Here is a 25,841-nt window from a genome sequence, read left to right as displayed (position 1 = left end):
GAAGTCAAAAGTTTACATACAATAAGATTACTATGCCTTTAAACAATTCTGGACTGCCCATATAATGATGTCATGTGTTTGGAAGCTTCTGATAGATGTTGCCAAAAAACCTATGCTTCCAAACACATGACATTATCATATGGCCAGTCCAGAATTGTTTAGAGGCATTGTATTCTTAGTGTACGAATTACTAGGTGATCCCAACTGACCTAAAAGAGTTTATCCTGATTTCAAGGTAGAAATTGATAAAAAAAACATGCAGATGTGTCTTTTTATATAGCGTATATAAACTTCGAAAAATCTGATTAGGACAATAGATTATTTTTCAATGACACCTTCGCATTAAGAAATGAAGCTAGTGTGGCAGTACGGGTAATCTTCACATGTAATATATGTCTGGAGACTAATAACAGTGTCAATAAAACCAAAATCTAGTGACACCTTCCTATTATGTCCGTCTATTAGGTCCAGGAGTAATCAGAAAAAAAAAGTGCAGACACCAAGAGCTGAAGATTCCTGCACCTTCGTTGCCTCTTCATCACCAGCTATAAACGAAAACCTAAATGTATTTTCGACGTTTGACGAGAAATTCTATTAACGCAACCATTTTATGGAGAAAGGCGTCATAGGTGCTGATCTACGGTTTCTTCATTTCCGTAAATGTCATATTGCACGTAGTGTTATAACGAGGTCTGTAGCGGGCTGATAACGTCTCTTGCATGAAATGTAGATGGACTACACGATTTCACATTAATTTTAAAGGGGTTTTCCATTTTCCAAATAGGGACTTCTTAGTTAATTAGAGGGTTGGTTTTTCATTACTTGGCCAGAGAGGAGATTTGTTAAAAAGAGCATCTCTTTCCCTGGAGGACCGCATGTAATCCTGTGGGGGTGCTGTAGTGAGACTGAATGCTTACATAGGTTTTGAGGAAATCCGGTAATTGTTCAAAAAAACCTTTTAACAATTAGGCTAGGTTCAGATTGCGTTAGTGCAATCCGTTTAGCGCCTGGCGCTAGCGGATTGCGCTAACGCAATGTGATATAAAGGGGTCGCATTAAACGTCCCCGCTCTCGCAGATCTCCGATCTGCGAGAGCGGGGAACGGACCGCGGGCGCGCCTCGGACGCTGCAAGCAGCGTCCGCGGAGCGCCACAAAACACCGGCACATCGCTAGCGCGTGCCGAAAATGGCACGCGCTAGTGATGCGCGTCCCCATTGCTGTTAATGGGCGCGCTAACGGACGCGTTGCACGGCGTTAATTTCGCCGTGCAACGCTGTCCGTTACCGCGGTCCCATTACCGCAATGGGAACCTAGCCTTAGGGATTTCTAAAATTGGAAAACCCCCTTTAATTATTGCAAATTAGATTTCCAGAAGTCCCAAGTGTTTGTAGTAGTATCCTAATCTGAAATGTTAGGGGACGTTTTTCTTTCGTGAACTGAGGAATTGGAGGATTTAGGAGACTGAATTTGGAAAGGCCAGATGACTTGCTTGGCGCACTCGGCCAGTACTCTGCAGTACTCGGAAATGAGCGCTACTGGTAACTCCGAATCGTCCGATGCTTCTTCCCCCGGATTTGTCTTTCCGTGTTCTTGCAGGTTATTAGGGGAGGATTCTTGAACTGCGTCTCAATCAGATTTCTTAGGCAGGCGTCCCATCTTGGTCTGGATGTTCCGCAGCAGGAAGAACACTATGGTAACCGCTAAGCAGGTCATCTCCGCCGCCCAGAAAGCCGTGTCCCAGCCGTAATATTTGGCGACTGTGCTGAAAGGCAATCCGGCCAGAAATCCTCCGACTGGGAAGAAAAACAGATTTGTATAAAAATTAGATATTCTCCATCTATATTCGCCAAGTCTAGATATAGTCTGCTTCTCGAGAAGGTCTATGGAGGATCGAAGCCTTAGAGAAGTTTCTAAGGGAGAAACAAACTGTATGGGCAAATCCTTCGCGTGATTTACCTTCCTGACCAGTCTAATGTTAATGGTTTTCTTAGTTTCTGATTGGAAGCCTGCAGAGTTGTGAATGCAGGGCCAGTAATAAGTGGGGGGTTAAAGGGGTATTCCCATCTTCAAGGTCCTATCCCAATATGTTGTAGGTGTAGTAATAATAATAATATTAGCAAATACCTCTAAATAGGAATGTAGTATAGTTCTTCTGATTCGCTATGGTGCTTACCCCATGTGCAGGGCACTGACATAGCTTAGGTATCCATGGTTACGACCACTCATGTAGTGACAGTTAGTGGTCTTACATGGGGTAAGCACTATAGAAAATCAGAAGAACTATACTACATTCCCAACTGAGATGGGAATACCCCTTTAATGAAATGCAAAACAGAGTGAAAACTTCATCTTAATCTCATGGTATATGGACAGTGACATTTCACAAAATAAAAAAAAAGTTGTACTTACTGTTAGCGGACAGGGCCACAATTGCATGGGAAGTGCCGCAGAAATTGGAAGGGGCACTTTCATTAGCGATAACGCCGAACAGAGCAATGGGGCCGTAAGAGGAAAAACCAAAGACGGCACCGAGAATCAGGATCCACACCTAAGAATATCATATAAGGCGATGAGACGAACTAGTCACATGTAAATCCACAGATCACAATTTAGATTGAGAAGACAAAACATATGAAGTGTGAAGAGACTCTTGAGACCATGAGCCCCATATCTCTGGGGTGCACTATCCTACCCCAAACAGTCTAGTCTGATGGAGATTAACAGAGTGTAAGACATTTCACAAATATGAGGGGAACTTTACTTGCGGAAAAATCCGCATTTGTGCTACATCATTTTTCCAAACATCTTTAACTGTTTGGTTTCTACATCCTCTATGTATCACTGTACATAGATTCCCTGGTAACTAGAGTTGGTGCAAATCGAGTCACACGTGCCACTCCGTCGGCCACGACTGTGCAGGAGTGGAAAGATTACCTCTTCCCTGCTCTTCATTAGATCATTATTGATCAAAATCGTGGCCAATTGAATGGGACATGTGAATCGATTCGCACCAAATTTACTGGTAACTCATTCTGCAATCTCCTAGGCAAGGAAAGCAGCACTTAGAAGCTCTTTCCTTGAAAGAGCGCAGCACTTAGAAGCTCTTTCCTTGAAAGAGCGCGGCACTTAGAAGCTCTTTCCTTGAAAGAGCGCGGCACTTAGAAGCTCTTTCCTTGAAAGAGCGCGGCACTTAGAAGCTCTCTCCTTGAAAGAGCGCAGCACTTAGAAGCTCTTTCCTTGAAAGAGCGCAGCACTTAGAAGCTCTTTCCTTGAAAGAGCGCAGCACTTAGAAGCTCTTTCCTTGAAAGAGCGCAGCACTTAGAAGCTCTTTCCTTGAAAGAGCGCGGCACTTAGAAGCTCTTTCCTTGAAAGAGCGCGGCACTTAGAAGCTCTTTCCTTGAAAGAGCGCGGCACTTAGAAGCTCTTTCCTTGAAAGAGAGCGGCACTTAGAAGCTCTTTCCTTGAAAGAGCACAGCACTTAGAAGCTCTTTCCTTGAAAGAGAGCGGCACTTAGAAGCTCTTTCCTTGAAAGAGCCCAGCACTTAGAAGCTCTTTCCTTGAAAGAGCACAACACTTAGAAGCTCTTTCCTTGAAAGAGCACAACACTTAGAAGCTCTTTCCTTGAAAGAGCGCAGCACTTAGAAGCTCTTTCCTTGAAAGAGCGCAGCACTTAGAAGCTCTTTCCTTGAACGAGCGCAGCACTTAGAAGCTCTTTCCTTGAAAGAGCGCAGCACTTAGAAGCTCTTTCCTTGAAAGAGCGCAGCACTTAGAAGCTCTTTCCTTGAAAGAGCGCAGCACTTAGAAGCTCTTTCCTTGAAAGAGCGCAGCACTTAGAAGCTCTTTCCTTGAAAGAGCGCAGCACTTAGAAGCTCTTTCCTTGAAAGAGCGCAGCACTTAGAAGCTCTTTCCTTGAAAGAGCGCAGCACTTAGAAGCTCTTTCCTTGAAAGAGCGCAGCACTTAGAAGCTCTTTCCTTGAAAGAGGGCAGCACTTAGAAGCTCTTTCCTTGAAAGAGCGCAGCACTTAGAAGCTCTTTCCTTGAGAGCATGAGACAGCGCACAGCGCAGACCAGTAGGTCAACCATGCCACCGGTCCGAACCATGAATCTTAGCCCCCTTGGCAAGCAGGAAGCTAGAAGTTTTATTAAGACCAATCCACAAAAATGAATGCTGCATTTAAGTGAAAACAATGCCCTAAAAGGCGTCTCAATATTTTTTATAGGAACAATCTGTACAAAAGTCTGCAAAGAGGTGGTGAATGATGCAAAAACACCAGAGAAAGAATCCCCCCTCCGGCCCTGTAATAGGTATATCAAAATTTATAAGCAGAACTTAAATGCCCAGAAGGAAGAAGCAGACATTTACAACTTTTGGTCAGATGAATTAGGACAGACAGAGTATTTCAAAGAAAGACAGAAACCTCTTGTTGATTCAGATTGGACATCTCAGCGAGAGGCTGGAGAGCAAGAGACAAGATCCCGTCCACCTGAGAGAATGCGAACAGCAGATATTAAAGGATGAAAAACTTAGGTACAAAGAGAAGACGGAAGAACGAGCAGGAATTGTATGAAGCATTGTACTCATCTAGGCATAATGAAGGGCGACTTATCTGGAAGTTGTAAAAAAATTCCGCACAAGTTTCACGTTACCTTGGACGATCCCGGAGTGACGGTAACACGGAACAGAAACAAGGACACAACCATTCCGGCCATCATAGACAGGAGAAGACCGTGGCGAGGGTTGCCATAGTTCCTCAAGCCCGACTAACAGAGACCGCAGAAAGAGCGTCATCCAATAAGTAAAAGAAACCAATTAATATAAGTGTAAGTAATAAAAAAAAAACACATTGATCACCTTATTATTTCCCACCCAGAAGTAACAGCGCATGTCAGGCTGGACGTAGCGGCCATCCCACATTGCACTTCCAGCCTAATTAATTAATATTTTCACTACAAAGTGGAACCTGTTTATCCGACTTGTTTGTTTGTTTGACGGGTGTATTCACAGTTCTTACTTTTGCCACAGCACGGTCGGACAGTAATCCAGCGGCAATGCTTCCTATTAGACCTCCGACCTCTAGAGCGCTCATATAAGAGCTTCCTGTAAAGGATGAAATGTAAAAATGTCAATAAAGGGGCCGTCGTATCATGACATATTAATACATGATCTAATTAATATCGATCTAGGTGGCCTTTTGATTTCTTACTGGAAATATTACCCATATTACACATTGTGTTGACTACTAATCTAATGCGCTGATTCCTATTAGCCGTCTGGCACAACAAGAGAAATAACTGCGATGTCCGTGTACAAGAGGAGACGGGATGGAGCTACTGATGAGGAATAATATTTTTAGCCGAACATTGCACACACACAGACATGAGAGATTCCTGCTCTCCTGTATCTATGCAGCACATAACCAGGATATTACACAGCAGCACTGAGCAGTGTAGCTGTGAATCTAGCACTGATGAGATAAACAGTTAGTAGAAAGCAGTAGCACAGGTCTTATGTGTGTCCGTGCCTCTCCTGCTCACTCTGCCCCCTCTCCATAGACTTCAATGGGCTGCAATAATCTGATCCCTTAGTGAGGTGGCAGTCTGTCTTGTTTTTGGCAAATCTATCTGTTTTCAGAGTAAGTGATAATGCAGCATTCACTTCTTTTTTCCTCCAATGTAGATGAAGCTTAATTGTTTTAATTCAGCAGTTTTGCAATTTTCTAATATATTTTGCACTTCTGTGTCTGACATTTGAAGAACTTAATCTGGATTTATTTGTAATCATTGGATTAAAATCCATTCTGACTTCACAGTGCTCCAGTCTAACAACCTGTGAGCAATTACTAAAGAATCTTAGGGCATAAATTATGTATGTGAAGCTGCTGTATTTAGCTCACAGAGGATGGACGGCCTAGGTCTAGTGGGGGCTACCTCTGTCACGTTCCTGGATGGAGCGGAATGAATGAATTTGCCTTGTCAGAACACTGATAAATGCAAACAGACATTTCCGCCGCTTACCTATCAGTGCGGACTGCCCCTTGTCCTGAATCAAGAAGAGCTGCCCCCAATCTGTACAGCAGGTCTTCACCCCAAATACCACCAAGTAGCCGGTGCACAGCAGCCAGAGGTAGGGAGAAAGCAGGAACTCTTTCAAAGTTGTCTCGTCTGCAGATCCTGGTGTAAAACAGCATCAAAAGTCAGAAGTCATTAAATAAAAAGGGAAGCAAAATCAACAGGAGACGACTGATAGGAGGTCTAAATAACACATTACATTGGAGGTCATCCTATGTCGTATATTTATGGCATATCTACCACTGGGATCTGCGGCTACCTACAAAATGGAAAGGTGCAGAACTACAGATGGCCCGTTCTTAGGCTAGGTGAGCAATATCACATCGGTTGGGGTAAAGAATACCACCACTCCGTACACCGCGCAGAGGTTGATCTTACATGCTGCGAATCGGCTCCCATTAAAGTGAATGTGATCCGAGCTGCGGTACCAGAGAACGGACACTACACAGTGTACACGGTGAACATCGCACTGCGTCAGGAGCTGAAAACAGTGGATACATGGGGGTTCCGGGTGCTAGAACCCAACCAATCGGATATTGATGATCTATGCTAACGGCAGCTCGTCAATATAAGTTAGAAGCTTTTCCACCTTTGAGACATTTTTTATGTAAATCTACCTATGTGGGATTACAAATCATTTTTACAATTGGAGGTTACAAAAAGGTTTTGCACCGTTTGGCTTTTACAAGCGCTTTGTATCCCGCATAATGTGGTCTGGTGTCAGAAATCAGCTGAAACAAGCTCAGAAAAAGACAGAGCTTTTCCCAGTGTATACGATAAATGGAGACTAGTAAAGCGATGTGACCGCAGCCTACGTAATAAGTTGTACAGACTTTCTATAGTTTATAAACAACTGGAAAGAACTTCAGATGTGATCACCTTTCTTCCCTTTCTTGGGCCCCAGATCAATGTTCTTGAGCCCCACGTCGGATGGTTCATTCTTGATGAGTATAAGACATAGGACCGAAACCCCGACGCAGATGACGCCAGAGAAGGACAAGGTGCTGCGCCAGCTGTAACTAGCGGCTACTAGAGTTGCGATGATCGGACCGAGACTCCCTGCGAGGTTCATACTGCACGACAGCACGGCCCACCATGTGCCAAACTGCGACGGCTCAAACCACTGGGAAGTAAAGAGGAAAATAAGGTGAAGGACATATTGGAGCATTACACTATACTTTTGATTGTTTTGTATACATTTGTACACATTAAGCAACGTGAAAAGAATTTAAACTTCAACTTATTAGATCGATTAAAATTGCAAAGTGCTTGTAAAAACAAGCAACTTTGCAAATTATGTCTTAATACAAATTCTCTCTGGCCTCAAGAATTCTTAATTCGGCTCGTTGTCTAGGTTATTACCAGCCCCCTCTGCAGTCCATCAGCAGTGGTCTGTCTCCTGAGAAAGGACTGCAGCGCTTCCAAGCTCTTTTCTATAGAGCTTGCAAGCTCTGCTCTGAAGTTAGCTGGATTGCTGGGTTCATCCCAGCTTCATTGCCTCTGCTCTTCTCCGATACTGCCTCATATAGCCATATGAGACAGCACACAATTCGAGCCAGTATGCAACCATGACACTGGTCTGAACCATCAATGGTCAGTAGCGCACTGTTTCCCTGCCTGCTGGGTTCCTGCTTGCCGAGGGAGGGAGTGTTCCACTCCTGAAGATTGAAAATGAGAACAAAGATAACGGAGGTCATCATAGGGGGGCTGTGCTTTATGATACCCTTGGATCTCTAAAGCAAAGGGACCGCTGCAATTCACTGTGCATTGTCCAGTAATGTCCCCTTGTTATAGCGATTAGTGGAAGTCCCAGGGAAACATACCCCCCTAATAATATCATCCGAAATAATATATGTCGCTGGGGCACACAATGTTGTGCATGTATGTCATGGTAGTCACATCGCTGGTGGATAACGTGTGATCCAAGTGGAAATCCTTTGATCAGATGCTTTTTTTTTTTTTTAAAAGAAAGCTACCAAACTACATCCAAATAGTCCATGCCCTTCAGAAGGTACAGAGCAGATGATTTTTAGAGCAGCCCAAGAACAAAGCCAGATAAGAAGCCAACAAAAAAAAAGTAGCAATGGATAGAGCTGCTCTCTGGCAGAACATTTTACAAGATCTGCTGGCTGAGGCATCACAGTAAAGCCGGCAAATCGTTTGGCCGACAGGTATCTAGGTCGTCATTCACATGACCGCTCCTTTGGCAGACAGGTATCTAGGTCGTCATTCACATGAGCGCTCTTTTGGCGGACAGGTATCTAGGTCGTCATTCACATGAGCGCTCTTTTGGCGGACAGGTATCTAGGTCGTCATTCACATGAGCGCTCCTTTGGCGGACAGGTATTTAAGTCGTCATTCACATGAGCGCTCCTTTCGCAGACAGGTATCTAGGTCGTCATTCACATGAGCGCTCCTTTGGCGGACAGGTATCTAGGTCGTCATTCACATGAGCGCTCCTTTGGCGGACAGGTATCTAGGTCGTCATTCACATGAGCGCTCCTTTCGCAGACAGGTATCTAGGTCGTCATTCACATGAGCGCTCCTTTGGCGGACAGGTATCTAGGTCGTCATTCACATGAGCGCTCCTTTCGCAGACAGGTATCTAGGTCGTCATTCACATGAGCGCTCCTTCAACCGACAGGTATCTAGGTCGTCATTCACATGAGCGCTCCTTTGGCAGACAGGTATCTAGGTCGTCATTCACATGAGCGCTCCTTTGGCAGACAGGAATCTAGGTCGTCATTCACATGAGCGCTCCTTTCGCAGACAGGTATCTAGGTCGTCATTCACATGAGCGCTCCTTTCGCAGACAGGTATCTAGGTCGTCATTCACATGAGCGCTCCTTTGGCAGACAGGTATCTAGGTCGTCATTCACATGAGCGCTCCTTTGGCGGACAGGTATCTAGGTCGTCATTCACATGAGCGCTCCTTTGGCGGACAGGTATCTAGGTCGTCATTCACATGAGCGCTCCTTTCGCAGACAGGTATCTAGGTCGTCATTCACATGAGCGCTCCTTCAACCGACAGGTATCTAGGTCGTCATTCACATGACCGCTCATTTGGCGGACAGGTATCTAGGTCGTCATTCACATGACCGCTCCTTCAACCGACAGGTATCTAGGTCGTCATTCACATGAGCGCTCCTTCAACCGACAGGTATCTAGGTCGTCATTCACATGAGCGCTCCTTTGGCAGACAGGTATCTAGGTCGTCATTCACATGAGCGCTCCTTCAACCGACAGGTATCTAGGTCGTCATTCACTTGAGCACTCGTTTGACTGACAGGTATCTAGGTCGTCATTCACATGAGCGCTCCTTTCGCAGACAGGTATCTAGGTCGTCATTCACATGAGCGCTCCTTCAACCGACAGGTATCTAGGTCGTCATTCACATGACCGCTCATTTGGCGGACAGGTATCTAGGTCGTCATTCACATGAGCGCTCCTTTGGCGGACAGGTATCTAGGTCGTCATTCACATGAGCGCTCCTTCAACCGACAGGTATCTAGGTCGTCATTCACTTGAGCACTCGTTTGACTGACAGGTATCTAGGTCGTCATTCACATGAGCGCTCCTTTCGCAGACAGGTATCTAGGTCGTCATTCACATGAGCGCTCCTTCAACCGACAGGTATCTAGGTCGTCATTCACATGACCGCTCATTTGGCGGACAGGTATCTAGGTCGTCATTCACATGACCGCTCCTTCAACCGACAGGTATCTAGGTCGTCATTCACATGAGCGCTCCTTCAACCGACAGGTATCTAGGTCGTCATTCACATGAGCGCTCCTTTGGCAGACAGGTATCTAGGTCGTCATTCACATGAGCGCTCCTTCAACCGACAGGTATCTAGGTCGTCATTCACTTGAGCACTCGTTTGACTGACAGGTATCTAGGTCGTCATTCACATGAGCGCTCCTTTGGCCGACAGATGTCTAGGCTATCATTCAAAGAAGCGCTTGTTTGACCGACAGGTATCTAGGTCGTCATTCACATGAGCACTCCTTCAGCCAACAAGTATCTAGGTCGTCATTCACATGAGCGCTCCTTCAACCGACAGGTATCTAGGTCGTCATTCACATGAGCGCTCCTTCAACCGACAGGTATCTAGGTTGTCATTCACATGAGCGCTCCTTTGACTGACAGGTATCTATGTCGTCATTCACATGAGCACTCCTTTGGCTGACAGATGTCTAGGCTATCATTCAAAGAAGCGCTTGTTTGACCGACAGGTATCTAGGTCGTAGCTCACATGAGCGCTCGTTTGTCTCACAGGTATCTAGGTTTCCATTCACATGAGCACTCGTTTGGCCGACAGGTATCTAGGTCATCATTCACATGAGCGCTCGTTTGGCCGACAGGTATCTAGGTTTTCATTCATAGAAGCGCTTGTTTAACCGAGCTCTCCTTTGTTCTCTATGAAAAAGCTGCTGACAGAAATCTCTACCGTTGGCTTATCTCGGGGAGAACAAAGCAATCGGCAGCTTAAAATTGGACATGCCCAAATGACATCTTCCCCGACCATCAGTCGGTCAGTGCCCCCATACACATTAACATGACGGCCATTCACATCGATATTGGCTGGTTCGTCCAATGAGTATAAGGGCCTTTGGGGAGACATTTTTTTCCCCCCCCTAGAGGACCAAGCTGGAAACGATGCTGCAGCTGATCCTGCCAGAAGGATAGGGCCGTGGAACTGCCAGTGGCAGACATACTTTATGTGAACATGGCTGCTGTTGTATCCAAACAGCCTACTCTTTTTTTAGATATCCTGCCCTCTGGAGCATTTATTTTCTCCATCATTTCGAACCCCCAACACAGACTTTACCTGGCAGTTCGTGCAAAAGATAGAAGTGTACTATAGTGTCACAATCCCTTTAAGCACAAACAAATGCAAAAAAATATTCTTTCCTGGTATCCATAGCCCTTAAGGCATTCATTTGTTAACTCCGTTTCCTGCAGAGCTGTCAGCCGGACATGTGAATATTGCTCATATTCTCAATCGTAAATGAAAGAATTGACAATAATTTTACAAAATACCATAAAAGAAATAAATTGAATTATCTGCACACACTTACCTTCCTAAGAACCTTCCCACAGGGTGGCCAGCCGAGGCCTTGTGCAAGACCATTAAAAAACCAGAGAATGGCAAAAACAGACACACTTGAACTCCAGGAGAACAGGACGTTTACTACGCCCACCAAACAGAGTCCAGATGAAAAAAGCCATCGAGCGCTCATTTGGTCAGACAGGACCCCGCTGATAAACTTGCTTATTGCGTAGGCTGCGGACTGGCTGCTGGTGATGAGACCTGCGGACAACAAATTGCTGGTTACATATTTATTAATCTAGATATTTCATTCAACTTTACGAGTAGTCGGACAGAATTTGCATATTAATATAGGCCAATAATTATAAACAGCCCTGTCGATATGCCCTATTGAGGCACATGAATGAATGAATGTGGACTTTTCTGAAGCAAATCACCCCTCACATACAGGTATTGTGTAAGTTATGGTTCACTGGTCTTAAAAGTGCAAGTCGTCATTGTATTCAAAGCAGAGTAAAAGGCCGTATCAGAAGAGAAGTATTCACGTAGTAAACTGGGGAGCGGGGCTGGGCCATTAAGATTTTTCTTTTTATACAGGCAAATAAATTGCACATGGCAAGAGATGATATAGCAAGTCTACTGGCGCTCATTTACTAATGTTATTTAATTTTTAGAGGGTTTGTTTGAAGAATCATTAATTCCCCCCCCCCCCCCCCTATAGGCCAGGCAGTAATTACAGTATCAGTCAGCAGAAGCCAGTCTAGTATCTGATGAGTGTGGGGATGCCCAGTGGCCGGAGGAACACGTGCTTCAACCTCACCATGTGCTGGTTGTTCAAGACTGAGTAAAGGAAATATGTTCCATGTGCAGCGAAGGAGTCACTGCCTCGGCCCCTGTACAAAAGGATCCGGACAAAGAGACTGAGCATGGACAAGAGGATCCGGAGAGTGGGACTAAGCATTGAGAAGAGGATCCGGACAGTGGGACTAAGCATGGACAAGAGGATCCTGACAGTGGGACTGAGCAAGGACAAGAGGATCCGGACAGTGGGACTAAGCATGGACAAGAGGATCCGGACAATGAGGCTGAGCATGGACAAGAGGATCCGAACAGTGGGACTGAGCAAGGACAAGAGGATCCGGACAATGAGGCTGAGCATGGACAAGAGGATCCGAACAGTGGGACTGAGCAAGGACAAGAGGATCCGGACAGTGGGACTGAGCAAGGACAAGAGGATCCGGACAGTGGGACTGAGCAAGGACAAGAGGATCCGGACAGTGGGACTAAGCATGGACAAGAGGATCCGGACAATGAGGCTGAGCATGGACAAGAGGATCCGGAGAGTGGGACTAAGCATGGACAAGAGGATCCTGACAGTGGGACTGAGCAAGGACAAGAGGATCCGGACAGTGGGACTAAGCATGGACAAGAGGATCCGGAGAGTGGGACTAAGCATGGACAAGAGGATCCTGACAGTGGGACTGAGCAAGGACAAGAGGATCCGGACAGTGGGACTAAGCATGGACAAGAGGATCCGGACAATGAGGCTGAGCATGGACAAGAGGATCCGAACAGTGGGACTGAGCAAGGACAAGAGGATCCGGACAATGAGGCTGAGCATGTACAAGAGGATCCGGACAGTGGGACTGAGCAAGGACAAGAGGATCCGGACAATGAGGCTGAGCATGGACAAGAGGATCCGAACAGTGGGACTAAGCATTGAGAAGAGGATCCGGACAGTGGGACTAAGCATGGACAAGAGGATCCGGACAGTGGGACTGAGCATGGACACTAGCATCTGGACAGTGGGACTGAGCATGGACAAGAGGATTCGGAGAGTGGAACTGGGCACGAACAAAAGGATCCAGACAGTGGGACTGGGCACGAACAAGAGGATCCGGAGAGTGGGACTGAGCATGGACAAGAGGATCCGGAGAGTGGGACTGAGCATGGACAAGAGGATCTGGACAGTGGGACTGAGCTTGGACAAGAGGATCTGGACAGTGGGACTGAGCTTGGACAAGAGGATCCAGACAGTGAAACTGTGCATGGACAAGAGGATTCGGAGAGTTGGACTGAGCATGGACAAGAGGATCTGGACAGTGGGACTGAGCACGGACAAGAGGATCTGGACAGTGGGACTGAGCACGGACAAGAGGATCTGGACAGTGGGACTCAGCATGGACAAGAGGATCCGGACGGTGGGACTGAGCATGGACACACAAGCTGGACACAAAGCAGGAATCAAAAGAAAAGCAGGGGGCCATGGCAGGTATATTACATGAATTTTTAGGCAAGTAATACCAGGTACCAGTAAAAGTTAGTTATGACAAATATTCTACATGAACTACGCGAGATAATTATATATTGTTTGGATGTTACCATTTCCTCCCCCCTTTCTTATCATACACACTAACACATTCTACACTAAAAATACTGTTATCCAGTGAAGGCCTCATACACAACAGACCAAAGTTTGTCAAACTCACCAACATCGCTGGTTTTGGCCAACAGTATAATGCATTATGTGGGCCTCCTGACAGATATTGGCAGGGGAGAGAAGGGTTGCCACATTGGACCATAAACACTTGACCCTTTTGTTCTCAGAGACGTTTGGCAGCGGCTGTTTCGGACCTTTCCGCTGAAAACACACGAACGTTTGGCCGAGCTAAACGTGTGTATGGGGCCATTGGGATCGTGTGGTGTGCTGCCTGCTGACTTCATGCGGCAAACTGCAGACATGACGGGGTCAATTCACAGCATCATGCAGATATAGTGGATGGATGCAAGAGCTGCAACAAGGACTGTCTCATCTGCAAAATGCAGAAGACTTGTACAAGCTGTGATTGTTTTCATGGGCCACTGGTTATGTACACTAGCACGCTGACTTTCACTGGTCCGGATCTGCTCGGTTGCACACACAAACAGCCACCAACAGAAAATTCCAGTGTGGCCGTGTCGCTGTATACAGTGTATACAGCTCGAGGACATGTATCTAGTCAAATGAGCTTTTCATTGAGACTCTGCACACTTCCTTCTTCAGCATGGTTTCTTATCGTACAGCAGCACTGCAATCATTGGCTGCACAAGTCACATTTCTCTATGACACAGCCGGCCATAAGGACATGTGACCTCTGCAGCCAGTTAGTAGCCACTGTGGTCACCGCTATGTCCGGTGATTGCTGCCCGCTTGTAAGAGAAAGGAGATCAGTAGCAGCAGGGGACCTAGGCAGCGCTGGACGAGGACTGGCGAGGATTTGCAATCTGACTATGCATTGTTTTTTTTGTCCATTCAGGGTCGAATTTTAGAAATAAAGGGGTTGTCCAACCCCCTCAACCTCTGATTTTATATATTTATAAATGAAATACATTAAAATGTAAATATTAGAGGCATAGAGCTGGGATTGCTAAACTGGAGAATATCGATACGGACTACATGTCCCAGCACGCTTTGTTAAATTTAATGACCTTGTGAACGGGGCTGAGGATGGAGCAATCGGCAAATAATCTAAATCTTCCCCCTTTTTCCAAAGATCAGCTCTTTATCCCTCATTCTGATTTTTTATTGGACAGAAAATAAGAAATCGTGCAGTTCCGCACTTTATGCATAGTCGGAGGCGTTAGGGATGATCCCGCAGGCTCGGTATACACACAATATATATGCGCACAATATATTGCAATTCCACTTACCCAAATCGTCCTTGTCCAGTTTTATTTCCTGCATTACGGACGGCATGACGAAAGAGAAGGTCTTGCGATTGAAGTAATATAGGGTGTAGCCCACGAACATGGCCCCGAAGATGACCGTCCGGTAGTAGCCATATCCCTGCCCTTGTGCTCCCATCTTGCCTCGTGTCCCGGAGACTTACAACCACGGCTTCATTGACAGATGACAGAGCGGAGCAGCGTTCTCGCAGAACTGTATATATATATATATATAGATCAGCGCAGCTCACTTATGCCAAGCCGCAGTTCAAGACCCCCACAGTGGTAAAACGAGACAGTCATTCGGAGGAGGGGGAAGCTGCTGCCAATCTCTCCGCTCTGCTGAGCTGTGAGTTTGCTCCCTTGTCCTCTTCCAGGTCCAGGCTGTTATATGTGTACAGGGCTAATGATTAACTCTGCAGGGACAGGAAGAAAGGAGAGAGGAAATGTTAAAAGATCATTTTACAATAGTAACTAACAAACAGACAGTTCTAAGAATGGGAAGACAAAAACAATCGCCCACGGACCGAGCACAAGGAAGCAACTCTGCAAAAGAGAACGCAAGACTATAGTCCTCCATACACACTAGATTAACGCTGGCTGAAGCCACTGATGGGGGGTCCCGGACTCTCCACCGACACACGATGCTGGGGAGATAAATATCCAGTACGTCTGGTATCGGACAGCTCACTCTTTTGTTCTAGGTGAGACGAAATCATACGTTTACAAAGACTTAAAGAATAATTGTTTACATTTTGTTTCATAAATCAATAACACACATGAAAAGAAGAAACTTTGTAATGTTTTACCAAATAAATTTGCTTCTTTCTCCTCCCGGATTCATCTTTCACTCTCAATTCATGAGTAAAAGACAGATTTTCATCTTGACAGTTGGTGCTTAGAAAGTTCAATGGAGCGGGGAAGAGCTAGAGGCCGACATAGACATCGGGGGAAAAAAAAATAAAAATATTGCAGCACTACAAGTCTGGGACATGGGGTCAATGTTCAGAGGCCTCAAAGTCCTTTCCATTGGTGCGGCATTGAGCCGCTCACACTACATGCACATTTCTCATATTGTAAGAAAATACTGATGCAGTTTGTCCCTTTAATTATTTTTTGCTGAAGTCTCACAATTTTATTTTTTTTTTTAAAAGAGTATTTTGTAGTATTACATTTTTATGTTTTTGTATTAAATATATTTAATATAAATATATATTTTAGGTATATTGTTATATAATATGCATCTATTTTATTACACTAACCCCATCCCTAGTTGTGGTTAGAAATAAAACATGGAGACAGCTCTTAGCAATTAATGCAGATAGATGATTTGAAACTCACGATTCAATACTTTCATCTCGGTTGCTGCCTATGCAGAGTGCAGCTGATGAGATGAATTTGTCATTGATGGCAGTGACTGAGATGACCGAGCTGACTTTAATATAACCGCAGCTTCGTCAAGTTGGTTGCGCCGCAGCAGATGACAAAATCGTATACATTGCTTAGCTCTGCATAGGCAGCATTGAGGCAAGCGTTCAAGCAAAGCAGTAGGAAGTAGTTGTGAATTCTGGCACAGCTCAATTAACAGTGGGGGCCAATATTTTGCGCTCCCGTTGACTTTGGTGTCGGGGGCTGCATAAGTCATGTGCAAGACGAGTGAGCTGCTCACTTGTATGTCGTCTGCCGCTATCATCTCTATGTGGGAAATTTCCCCAGCGCCAATGATAAAATGCACTGGATTCTTTGTATGCAAGAAACAAAAAGCTGAAGACTGGGAATGAGCGTTTTTGGGGTAACACAGATATGACGCAGGTTCTCTCCTCTTGTAAGGCTATATTCACACTATGCGGATTTTGAGCCGGATCCGCAGCGGATTTGACCGCTGCGGATCCGCAGCAGTTTCCCATGAGTTTACAGTACAATGTAAACCTATGGGAAACAAAAAACGCTGTGCACATGCTGCGGAAAAAAACGCGCGGAAACGCAGCGGATTACATTCCGCAGCATGTCACTTCTTTTCTGCGGATTTTCACCTGCTCCAATAGGAAACTGCAGATAAAAATCCGCAGAAGAAACCGCAGTAAAAACCGCGATAAATCCGCAGTAAAAACCGTGACGGGTTTTCACTGCGGATTTTGGAATTCTGCTGCGTAAAAATCCACAGTGGAATCCGCAAAGTGTGAACTTAGCCTAAATATTTATTTTATGATCTTGGCAATTAAGAACTCCTAATTAACGAGCCTGTCATTAATAAGGAGGCAGAAGGTTTCTTTTGTAGGGAATCGTTCCTGGATTTTATCTAACAACCACAAGAGTGAACCGAGCTGTAAACCTGAATGAGCAGAAGGACAAATTCCAGGAGGTGTTTTTCTTCCTATGTGCAGACGTTATACCCTGTGTACACATACTGGAACAGAGAAACACTATTTACAAGGCCTGAACTCTGACCGCTGAGGACAGGCCGAACCAGATCACCAGCTAAGCAGGCGAAAAAAGCCGAAATATAAGCCCAGTAAAGAAATGAATGGGACGAGCTGCACTAATTAATGTCCCTGACCCTGTGTAAACAATTTCCGGGTGCAATGCTCACCTGAGGACGGACCACAAGAGATCAAATAACCCTGGGAAGCACTTGCACGACCCAGCATCACTTTTGATCTCTGTGCTGGTTATTTTGCTTTGCAGAAATAGCGCCACATTTGTTCTTAGGCTGTGTTTGGTACTGCAGCTCCGCACCATTCATTAGGATGAGCTGTAATACAAGAGACAGCCTATGAATACGAGTGGCGCTATTTCTGGAAAAAAAAAAAAAAGAAAATCTATACGCTTCTCTTATCTTCTTATGCAAGAACAGCATATTACAGCTACAGGTCTGTACTCTTAGGAGCCAAACTGGCGGGAAAATGAAAAAGTGCACTGTCACTACTTGGAGAGCTATAAGCATACACAGGACACATACTTTATGAGTCCATGGTATTGACTAGACGCCTTTCTGCAGTGATTGATAGGCTGCTGAGTAGAGGGGAGGATTGATTCAGGGGACATTGGCCTTGTCAGTAGTCTCTGGCCGCTGGATAGGAGGCTCGCGGATCCCTTACCGGCGCGGCTTTTGATTAACCGAGCTGGAGTGACGGTGTCTGTGCGTCATGTGCCACAATGATGACGTCACTCCAGACCAGCTAATCAGAAGCCGCACAGGGAGATCCTGCAAGGTGTAAACGTGCTCCAATCATGAATACATCGGTATTACGTAGTCGTCAAAATCCCTTTGAATCGCCTCCTACCTACCGGAATCAGCAGCTTTTTTTTTGGATTAGCTGGTTGTGGCGTTGGTCGTGCCAGGCTGGCTTACTCAAAGAAAGGCCAGGGAGATAGAATTGGGTTTGAAGGGGTCCTGTCCTGACAGCTCCAGAATACTGATGTTGCCGCTGGACCACGGTCCATAGAATTTATTATCCCATCTCTACATTGTCTATTGGACTGTCACTACTTCCGGCAGTCCCACAGACAATGAAAGAAGCAGATATGCGCTGGCTCGACCTCCTCGCCATTCATTGTCTTTGCACCTGTCGAGTACAGCGCTCCACTACTTCCGGAAGTCCCATAGACAATGAATAGAGCAGAGATTGGCATGCTCAGACACCGCACTATTCTTTAAGAAATTCCAAAAAGAAAAAGTTGAATCGCACCCTATACTCACAAAGTCTCTATGGACAAGGGGGCGCATGTCAAGATCAGGGGGTCAATCCCATTCTTTGTCTATGCACCTGTCTAGTACAAGGCTCCACTACTTCCGGCAGTCCCACAGACAATGAATGTAGCAGAGATGCGCACGCTCAGCCACCGTGCAATTCATTGTCTATGCACCTGTCGAGTACAGGGCTCCACTACTTCCAGCAGCTCCATAGACAACAAACTAACAGCGATGGGCATGCTCAGTCACCGCACCATTCATTGTCTATTGGACTGTCGAGTAAGTGAATAAGGATACAAGATTTTTGGGCCATTCTGGCTACAAGAACTGCAGACAAATCTGCTTCAGCCGATAATATGTTTCTATGTGATGTAGCATGATCAGACAGAAATCCACAGGATGAGATTAATGGGTAGCTGAAGCTTTGGCACCTCCACACATTGCCCCCATTCATTCAGACATTGCAGATCACTTTTGTGGCCTGGCAGGGGCTAAATATAAAAACTGCTGATCTGTGCAGCTCCAGCCTTGCAGGGCCCTGCCCAAACAGCAAAAGGGCAAAAGTGAGAGGCCACTGGGATGATTAACTCCTTCCGGTCAGGGGCACTATATTTTTTACAGCATGCTATAAAGTGGAATAAATTAGAGCAGATTCCGGATTTTAGCACTTTGAGCATTTTGCACTGACAAACTAGATTATTACAAGCCTGGCATCAGAAACGCTAATCTTGAGGAATCCGCCGCCACATTTTATACCTTTTAACCCCTTCACCACCTTGCAATTTTCTCTTTTTTCCTTCCCTTCCTTCTAGAGCCATAACTTTTTTTTTTTATTATTGTTCCGTCAATATGGCCGTATGAGGGCTTGTTTTAGGTGGAAAGAGTCATACTTGTGAATGACACCACTGATTTCACCATATAATGTACTGGAAAACGGGGGAAAAAATAAAATGCGGTGAAATTGCAAAAAAAAAAAAGTTCAATTCTCAATTGTTTTTTTAATTTTTTTACCATGTTCACTAAATGCTAAAACCGACCTGCCCTTATGATTCTCCAGGTCATTACAAGTTCGCAGACACCAGACATGTATGGGTTCTTTTTTTTATTTAAGTGGTGAAAAAAAAAATCCAAAGTTTGTAAGAAAGAAAAAAAAGTTGCCATTTTCCGAGACCCGTAGCGTCTGCATTTTCTGGAATCTAAGACTGGGTGAGAGCTTATTTTTTGCACACCAAGCTGTTGTTTTTGGGGTAGATATGATGTTTTGATCGCCCGTTATTGCACTGTTGAAGCTACAAAAAAAACTGTAATTCTGGAGCTTCGATTTTTTTTCTCGTTGCGCCGTTTACCGATCGGATTACCGTAATTTACTTTCGATAGGACATCTCTGAACGCAGCGATACCAAATATATGTATTTTTTTATTGCTTTATTTTGAATGGGACAAAAGAGGGGCGATTTGAACTTAATGTTTTAAATTTTTTTTTTTTTTACCTCCTTCAATAGTCCCCTTAGGAGATTTGATCATCTGATCACCTGTGTTAAATACAGCAAAATTTCAGCTTAAGGATGCAACTTTCATTTTTGCGCTTTTGCTCCCCTTCTTCCAAGAGCCGTAACTTTTTAATTTTTACCTTATAAGAGGTTGTTTTTGGGCTTGATTGTTGCATGGCGAGCTGATGCTTTTATCAATATCATTTTATGGCACATACAATGTTTTGATTGCTGTTTATGACAATGTTATGGGGAGGTGCAGCGGACAAAAAAGGCAATTCTGGTGGGGTGTCTTTATGGCATATACATTTGTAGGTTAAATAATTTTACATTTGCAGTGATATCTTTAGCTTATTATTTCTTTGTTTTTGAATTGGGAAACGAGGGCTGGTTTAAACTATTAGTTTTCTTTTAAACTTTTTTTTTAATTATTATTATTTTCACTCATTTTGTTAGCCCTTATAGGGAACTTGAACCTGTGATCGCTTCTACTATATACAGAAATACTTCAGCTATTAGTGTATATGGTATAAATTATGAACTCATATGAAGCCAAGCCCAAAACGTGGCTTCACAGGAGCACAAGGTTGATGCTCCATTCATTGTGTATGGGACTGCCGGAAGTAGTGGAGCGCTGTACTTGACAGTCCAATAGGCAATGAATGGCACGGTGGCTGAGCATGCCAATCTATGCTCTATTCATGGGACTGCCGGAAGTAGTGGAGCCCTGTTCTCGAAAGTCCAATAGACAATGAATGGCACGGTGGCTGAGCATGCCAATCTATGATCTATTCATTTTCCATGGGACTGCTGGAAGTAGTGGAGCCCTGTACTCAACAATCCAATAGACAATGAATGGTGCAGTTGCTTAGCATGCCAATCTCTGCTCTATTCGTTGTCCATGGGACTGCCGGAAGTAGTGGAGTGCTGTACTTGACAGTCCAATAGACAATGAATGGTGAGGTGGTCGAGCGTGTGCATCTCTGCTCCATTCATTGTCTGTGGGACTGCCGGAAGTAGTGGAGCCCTGTACTCGACAGGGCTCCACTTTAAAGATTAAAGAGGATTTAATTGATCCACATTTACCATCTACCCCCAGGATAGGCGATAAAAACCTGATAATATCCCATTTGGGGGTACAGTGAGGATTGCTGGCAGCCCTTAAGATTCTGACTTGCACCATCAAAGCTCATCAGTGCAGTGTGGAGGAATGGTGGGCTCGGGGCCCCCATTATAGTAATGTAAATTGTGCCTTTTAAGGCTAAAAAAGTAAAAGTCTTAAACACAAGGTAAAAAGTAGAAAAATGAGAGGAGTTGCCTCTGGCAGAACACAGGGGCGGCACATTCTGTCCAACCTGTTTGTTGACAGCTGGAACTTGTATTGATCTGTATAAAGGTTCAGGGAGAAATTCTGCAGAACGACTGACAGTAAAGACAGCGCAGAAGTGCTGCGGGGTAAAAGGAGGGTCCCTTTATTTTCAATAAGTCGCCATTTTGAAAATATTTGCAAGCTGGTATAATGAAGTAACCTGCATTTTAATAAAAGGACACTTTATAGGTCTCAGTCAAATGGGCTACTCCCCACTTAATCACTGGAACGTGAGCGCAGCCTAAGAAGGGGTCCAAGACCCCCACAAAATAAGTACAGATCCAGAAGGCGCTGCTTTCATGGTCTCTCAGCTTTGCAGAAAGTCATCAAAAATCAGTGATTAAAGTTGATTTAGTAGTGGGGATACTACAACCCCTATCATGTACTGTCAACTCTGCTACCAATACTACAACCCCCATCATGTGCTGTCAACTCTGCTACCAATACTACAACCCCCATCATATGCTGCCAGCTCTGCTGCCGATACTACAACCCCCATCATATGCTGCCAGCACTGCTGCCGATACAACAACCCCCATCATGTGCTGTCAGCTCTGCTGCCGATACAACAACCCCCATCATGTGCTGTCAGCTCTGCTGCCGATACAACAACCCCCATCATGTGCTGTCAGCTCTGCTGCCGATACAACAACCCCCATCATGTGCTGTCAGCTCTGCTGCCGATACTACAACCCCCATCATATGCTGCCAGCACTGCTGCCGATACAACCCCCATCATATGCTGCCAGCACTGCTGCCGATACAACAACCCCCATCATGTGCTGTCAGCTCTGCTGCCGATACAACAACCCCCATCATGTGCCGTCAGCTCTGCTGCCGATACTACAACCCCCATCATGTGCCGTCAGCTCTGCTGCCGATACTACAACCCCCATCATGTGCCGTCAGCTCTGCTGCCGATACTACAACCCCCATCATGTGCTGTCAGCTCTGCTGCCGATACTACAAGACCCATCATGTGCTGTCAGCTCTGCTGCCGATACTACAAGACCCATCATGTGCCGTCAGCTCTGCTGCCGATACTACAACCCCCATCATGTGCCGTCAGCTCTGCTGCCGATACTACAACCCCGATCATGTGCTGTCAGCTCTGCTGCCGATACAACAACCCCCATCATGTGCCGTCAGCTCTGCCCCGATACTACAACCCCCATCATGTGCCGTCAGCTCTGCCCCGGGTCTCGCAGTTACACACGCAGTCGCTGCAGCAGAACATGGCGGCTCACTGGTCGCCTAGTAACACTGCAGCAGACACCTTGTGACCAGGAGTGTAGCGCCGGGCGTCACCTCAGCCCTGTCATGTCTTGTCACGTCCTGCCTCTGCCTTCCTCCCCAGCACTGTCCATGGCCGTTATTCCAGCCTACACTCGGTGCTGCTTACCGACAGCTGTGCCCCCGCCTCTCCTCACGTCCCCCCGGCTTCCTCCATCTTGTGCCCTCAGGGTACAGATTGCTGCGCCCGCCTCTCCGGGCCCACGGTCCTCTCTGTGTGTGGAGGCCTGGCAGAAAACACTAGTGAATTGCCAGACTAGCACTGTCTCTTAAAAAAACAACAATTTTTTGAAAAAAAACATCAGCCATTTACGTTTTTTTTTTAAATTTTTGTTATCGTGAGGTAAAAATGACCTGATAATGTGAATCTGAGGGTCGGCGCGGTTACGGAGATGTTTTATATATATCATTTAGTGGTTAAATAAAAAAATAATTCAGAAGTTTGTAAAAAAATAAAAAATAATCTGCTTGTGCCGCCATTTTATTTTTCATCGTTGTAGCCGTTTGATGGCTTGTTGTTTGTGTAGTTTTTTATTGGTACTATTTCCGGGTACATACAAGGTTTTAAACACGTTTTATTGCATTTTTGGAGAAAGGACGTCAGCCGGAAATATGGCAGTTTCGTGCTTGTTTTTGCTGTACAAATATTTTCATAGATCCGACGTTTACGGATGCATCGATACCAAATATATATATATATATTAAAATTTCCTTCGGGTTGACTTGAGGGCGACTCAAATTTTCTATATTTTTTAGTAAAAAAAAAACCAAAACATGGAACCATCTCATATGCGTTGGGCTTGATGGGAGCGTAAAGATGGCGGCGGCGGGAGTCTTAACGTTGCGAGGGCCAGGAACGATGGGCGCCCGAACCAGTCTTCAAAAGCAATTGCATCTGATAAATGTCGCGGTCAACGCTTGAGCTTAATGGGAGTAGAAAGATGGCAGCGACATGAAACTTTCTCGTTGTGGGAGGAACGATGGTTACGGGAACAGTCTTGACAAGCGATCGCAACAGAGAAATGCCACGTCAGCGATTGACAGCTGTATTTAGAGGAAGGTGCCGCTACGCACGATGTTTGGAGTCGCCTCAGCTCCGAGCTTGCTCCACACGCATATATTTCTATTATATGGTCGTGAAGGGGTTAAGGAGCGCACGTATTCACCCGTCCACCTTAGCCAACTACAACCATGGGGGCAAAAATAAAACCGCCATGGCGCAAGATATGATAGAAAGTGGTGGCACAATGCCATTTTATTTCCAGCATGGAAGCACCGATACCTTTTAGGTCCAAAGCCGCTCCAGAATGGTGCCATGCACAGCCACAGTTCCTCCAAATGATACATTGCCGGCCTGACCGTGTCTGCCCAACGTTGGACCACCTGGTGCCATTTGAACCCAATGCAGTTAGTTAACCATCCAGCCATGTCCCGACCATGGGATGATGGCATGACAAGCAGCTCTACCAAACTTGTTGTAGGGCCACCACATACAACTGGATGTCATGTCCAAGGACTTATTGTGGTCCAAGCCTCATAATTTTGGAGCAGAAACTGTCTACATCCTCCTCAAAAGCCTGGGAGGTTCTGCTTTGAAAATTGTGCGCAATGATTTAATCTTCACCTAGACTGCAGAATAAGTTAGGGTATGTACTATGATACATAGAGACTGTAGAAGCCAATACTTAAAGCACCACTCCAGCATTTTTTTTCATTGCAGCGTTGGAGTGGTGCTAGTAATTTAAGTTCCCTGCCCCTAGTCTTAGGCTATGTGCACACGTTGCGGATTGGGGTGCAGAATTTTCTGCACAAAATCTGCATCTCCCGGCAGAAAACTGCAGGTGCGGAGTTGAAGCCGTTTTTATGCGGATTTTGAGCATTTTTGTTGCGGATTTTTATAATGGAAGGGTTCAGAAACGCTGCAGATCTGCACAAAAGAAGTGACATGCTACTTCTTTTGATCCGCAGCGGTTTTCATGCGGATTTTTCCGCACCATTAGCACAGCATTTTTGTTTTCTATTGATTTACATTGTACTGTAAATCACTGTGCGGAACTGCAGCGTTTCTGCGCTGAAAAAAATCCACTTGGGATCCGCACTAAATCCGCATCGTGTGCACATAGCCGCTGTTTTCAGTGCCGTTTTGGTCGTCTTCAGCATGTGGTGACCTGCCAGATCGCTCCAGTGACTGCTAGTCCAGAAGTCTCAACTCAGTGCAAGTCTATGAGACCCAGAACGAGGATAGTCTTACATTGAGAGCTTGTAACCGTTAAGGCTACTTTCAACACTAGCGTCTGATTCGGCCAGTCGCATTGCGTCGGGCCGAGATTCCGACACGTTTGTTGTGCCGCACAACGGGTGCAGCGGATGCATTCCTCCGGCGCATCCACTGCCCCATTGTAAGGTGCGGGGAGGTGGGGGCGGAGTTCCGGCCGCGCATGCGCGGTCGGAAAAAGCGGGCCGTCGGCTGCAAAAAACATTACATTTAACGTTTTTTGCTCCCGGCGGTCCGCCACAACACGGCACAACCGTCGCAAGACGGTTGCGACGTGTGTCAATACGTCGCAATGCGTCGGTAATGTAACTCTATGGGGCAAAAACGCATCCTGCAAACAGCTTTGCAGGATGCGTTTTTTCCCCTAAACGACGCATTGCGACGTATTAAAAAAAAACAACGCCAGTGTGAAAGGAGCCCAACTCTGAATTACGATGAGTCAGAACTGGAGGACTGAAGATGGCAGCACAGAATCTACACGGCACCAGGGACAGATGAAGACGCCAGCTGGAGAGTGTAAAGCTAGAGGCAAGAAACTTACATTACAACTGCAATAAAAAAAAAACCACACTGGCATGATGCTTTAAATGAAACCCTATCGCAAAATCTATATTTTTTAGTCAAAATACATGCATTCGAATATTAAAGAAAAAAATTAGATGCAAAATGTCCACCTGTATTGACACAATTAAAAAATAAATAAATAAAAAATAGTATACAGGTGAGGACACTTTATCAAGCCGCAAACAGACAGGGGGCAGATAGATTCTTAAAAAAAACAGTCTCACTTTCAGAAATATAAAGAACTTTATTATTTTGTTTTCCTAGGGTCTATAAGCTAGGGAAGCAGAGGGCGGCACTGCAGAGGAGAGGCTGACGAAGTCTCCTTACC

The 25,841-nt window shown here is 45.4% G+C and overlaps 1 protein-coding gene across 5 annotated transcripts; it reads right to left on the bottom strand.

The window, feature by feature from the left end:
• Nucleotides 1-257: 257 nt before the first annotated feature.
• On the bottom strand, nt 258-22,923 carry SLC37A4 (solute carrier family 37 member 4). Of its 5 annotated transcripts, XM_069741900.1 has the most exons (13): nt 22,784-22,844; nt 17,419-17,580; nt 15,638-15,754; nt 15,415-15,528; nt 14,814-15,244; nt 11,152-11,384; nt 6,950-7,193; nt 6,017-6,172; nt 5,014-5,099; nt 4,649-4,762; nt 4,420-4,485; nt 2,411-2,549; nt 258-1,794 (listed from the first exon to the last, which is right to left on the bottom strand). In XM_069741900.1, the coding sequence occupies exons 5-13, from the start codon at nt 14,965-14,967 to the stop codon at nt 1,628-1,630; spliced, it is 1,359 nt and encodes a 452-aa protein (XP_069598001.1). In that variant the 5' UTR covers nt 14,968-15,244; nt 15,415-15,528; nt 15,638-15,754; nt 17,419-17,580; nt 22,784-22,844; the 3' UTR covers nt 258-1,627. The 5 variants fall into 5 exon arrangements, with proteins under 5 accessions (XP_069598001.1, XP_069598000.1, XP_069598002.1 ...); XM_069741899.1 differs by lacking the exon at nt 17,419-17,580 and having other exon boundaries at nt 22,784-22,895; XM_069741901.1 differs by lacking the exons at nt 15,415-15,528; nt 15,638-15,754 and having other exon boundaries at nt 22,784-22,837.
• Nucleotides 22,924-25,841: the final 2,918 nt, after the last annotated feature.

The sequence above is a fragment of the Ranitomeya imitator genome, chromosome 10, assembly GCF_032444005.1.
Source record: "Ranitomeya imitator isolate aRanImi1 chromosome 10, aRanImi1.pri, whole genome shotgun sequence".
Taxonomy (NCBI): Eukaryota; Metazoa; Chordata; class Amphibia; order Anura; family Dendrobatidae; genus Ranitomeya; species Ranitomeya imitator.
This window is presented reverse-complemented; position numbering and strand designations above follow the sequence as displayed.

Excerpts from the sequence above, each read along its gene's own strand:
- SLC37A4 (XM_069741898.1), bottom strand. The coding sequence starts at position 14,967 with ATGGGAGCACAAGGGCAGGGATATGGCTACTACCGGACGGTCATCTTC. Across the intron at positions 4,763-5,013 it reads CCGACCGTGCTGTGGCAAAA|TCGGGCTTGAGGAACTATGG; the intron begins GTAAGAACTGTG and ends GGTCTCTGTTAG. Across the intron at positions 2,550-4,419 it reads CCAATCTGAATCAACAAGAG|GTGTGGATCCTGATTCTCGG; the intron begins GTTTCTGTCTTT and ends TGATATTCTTAG.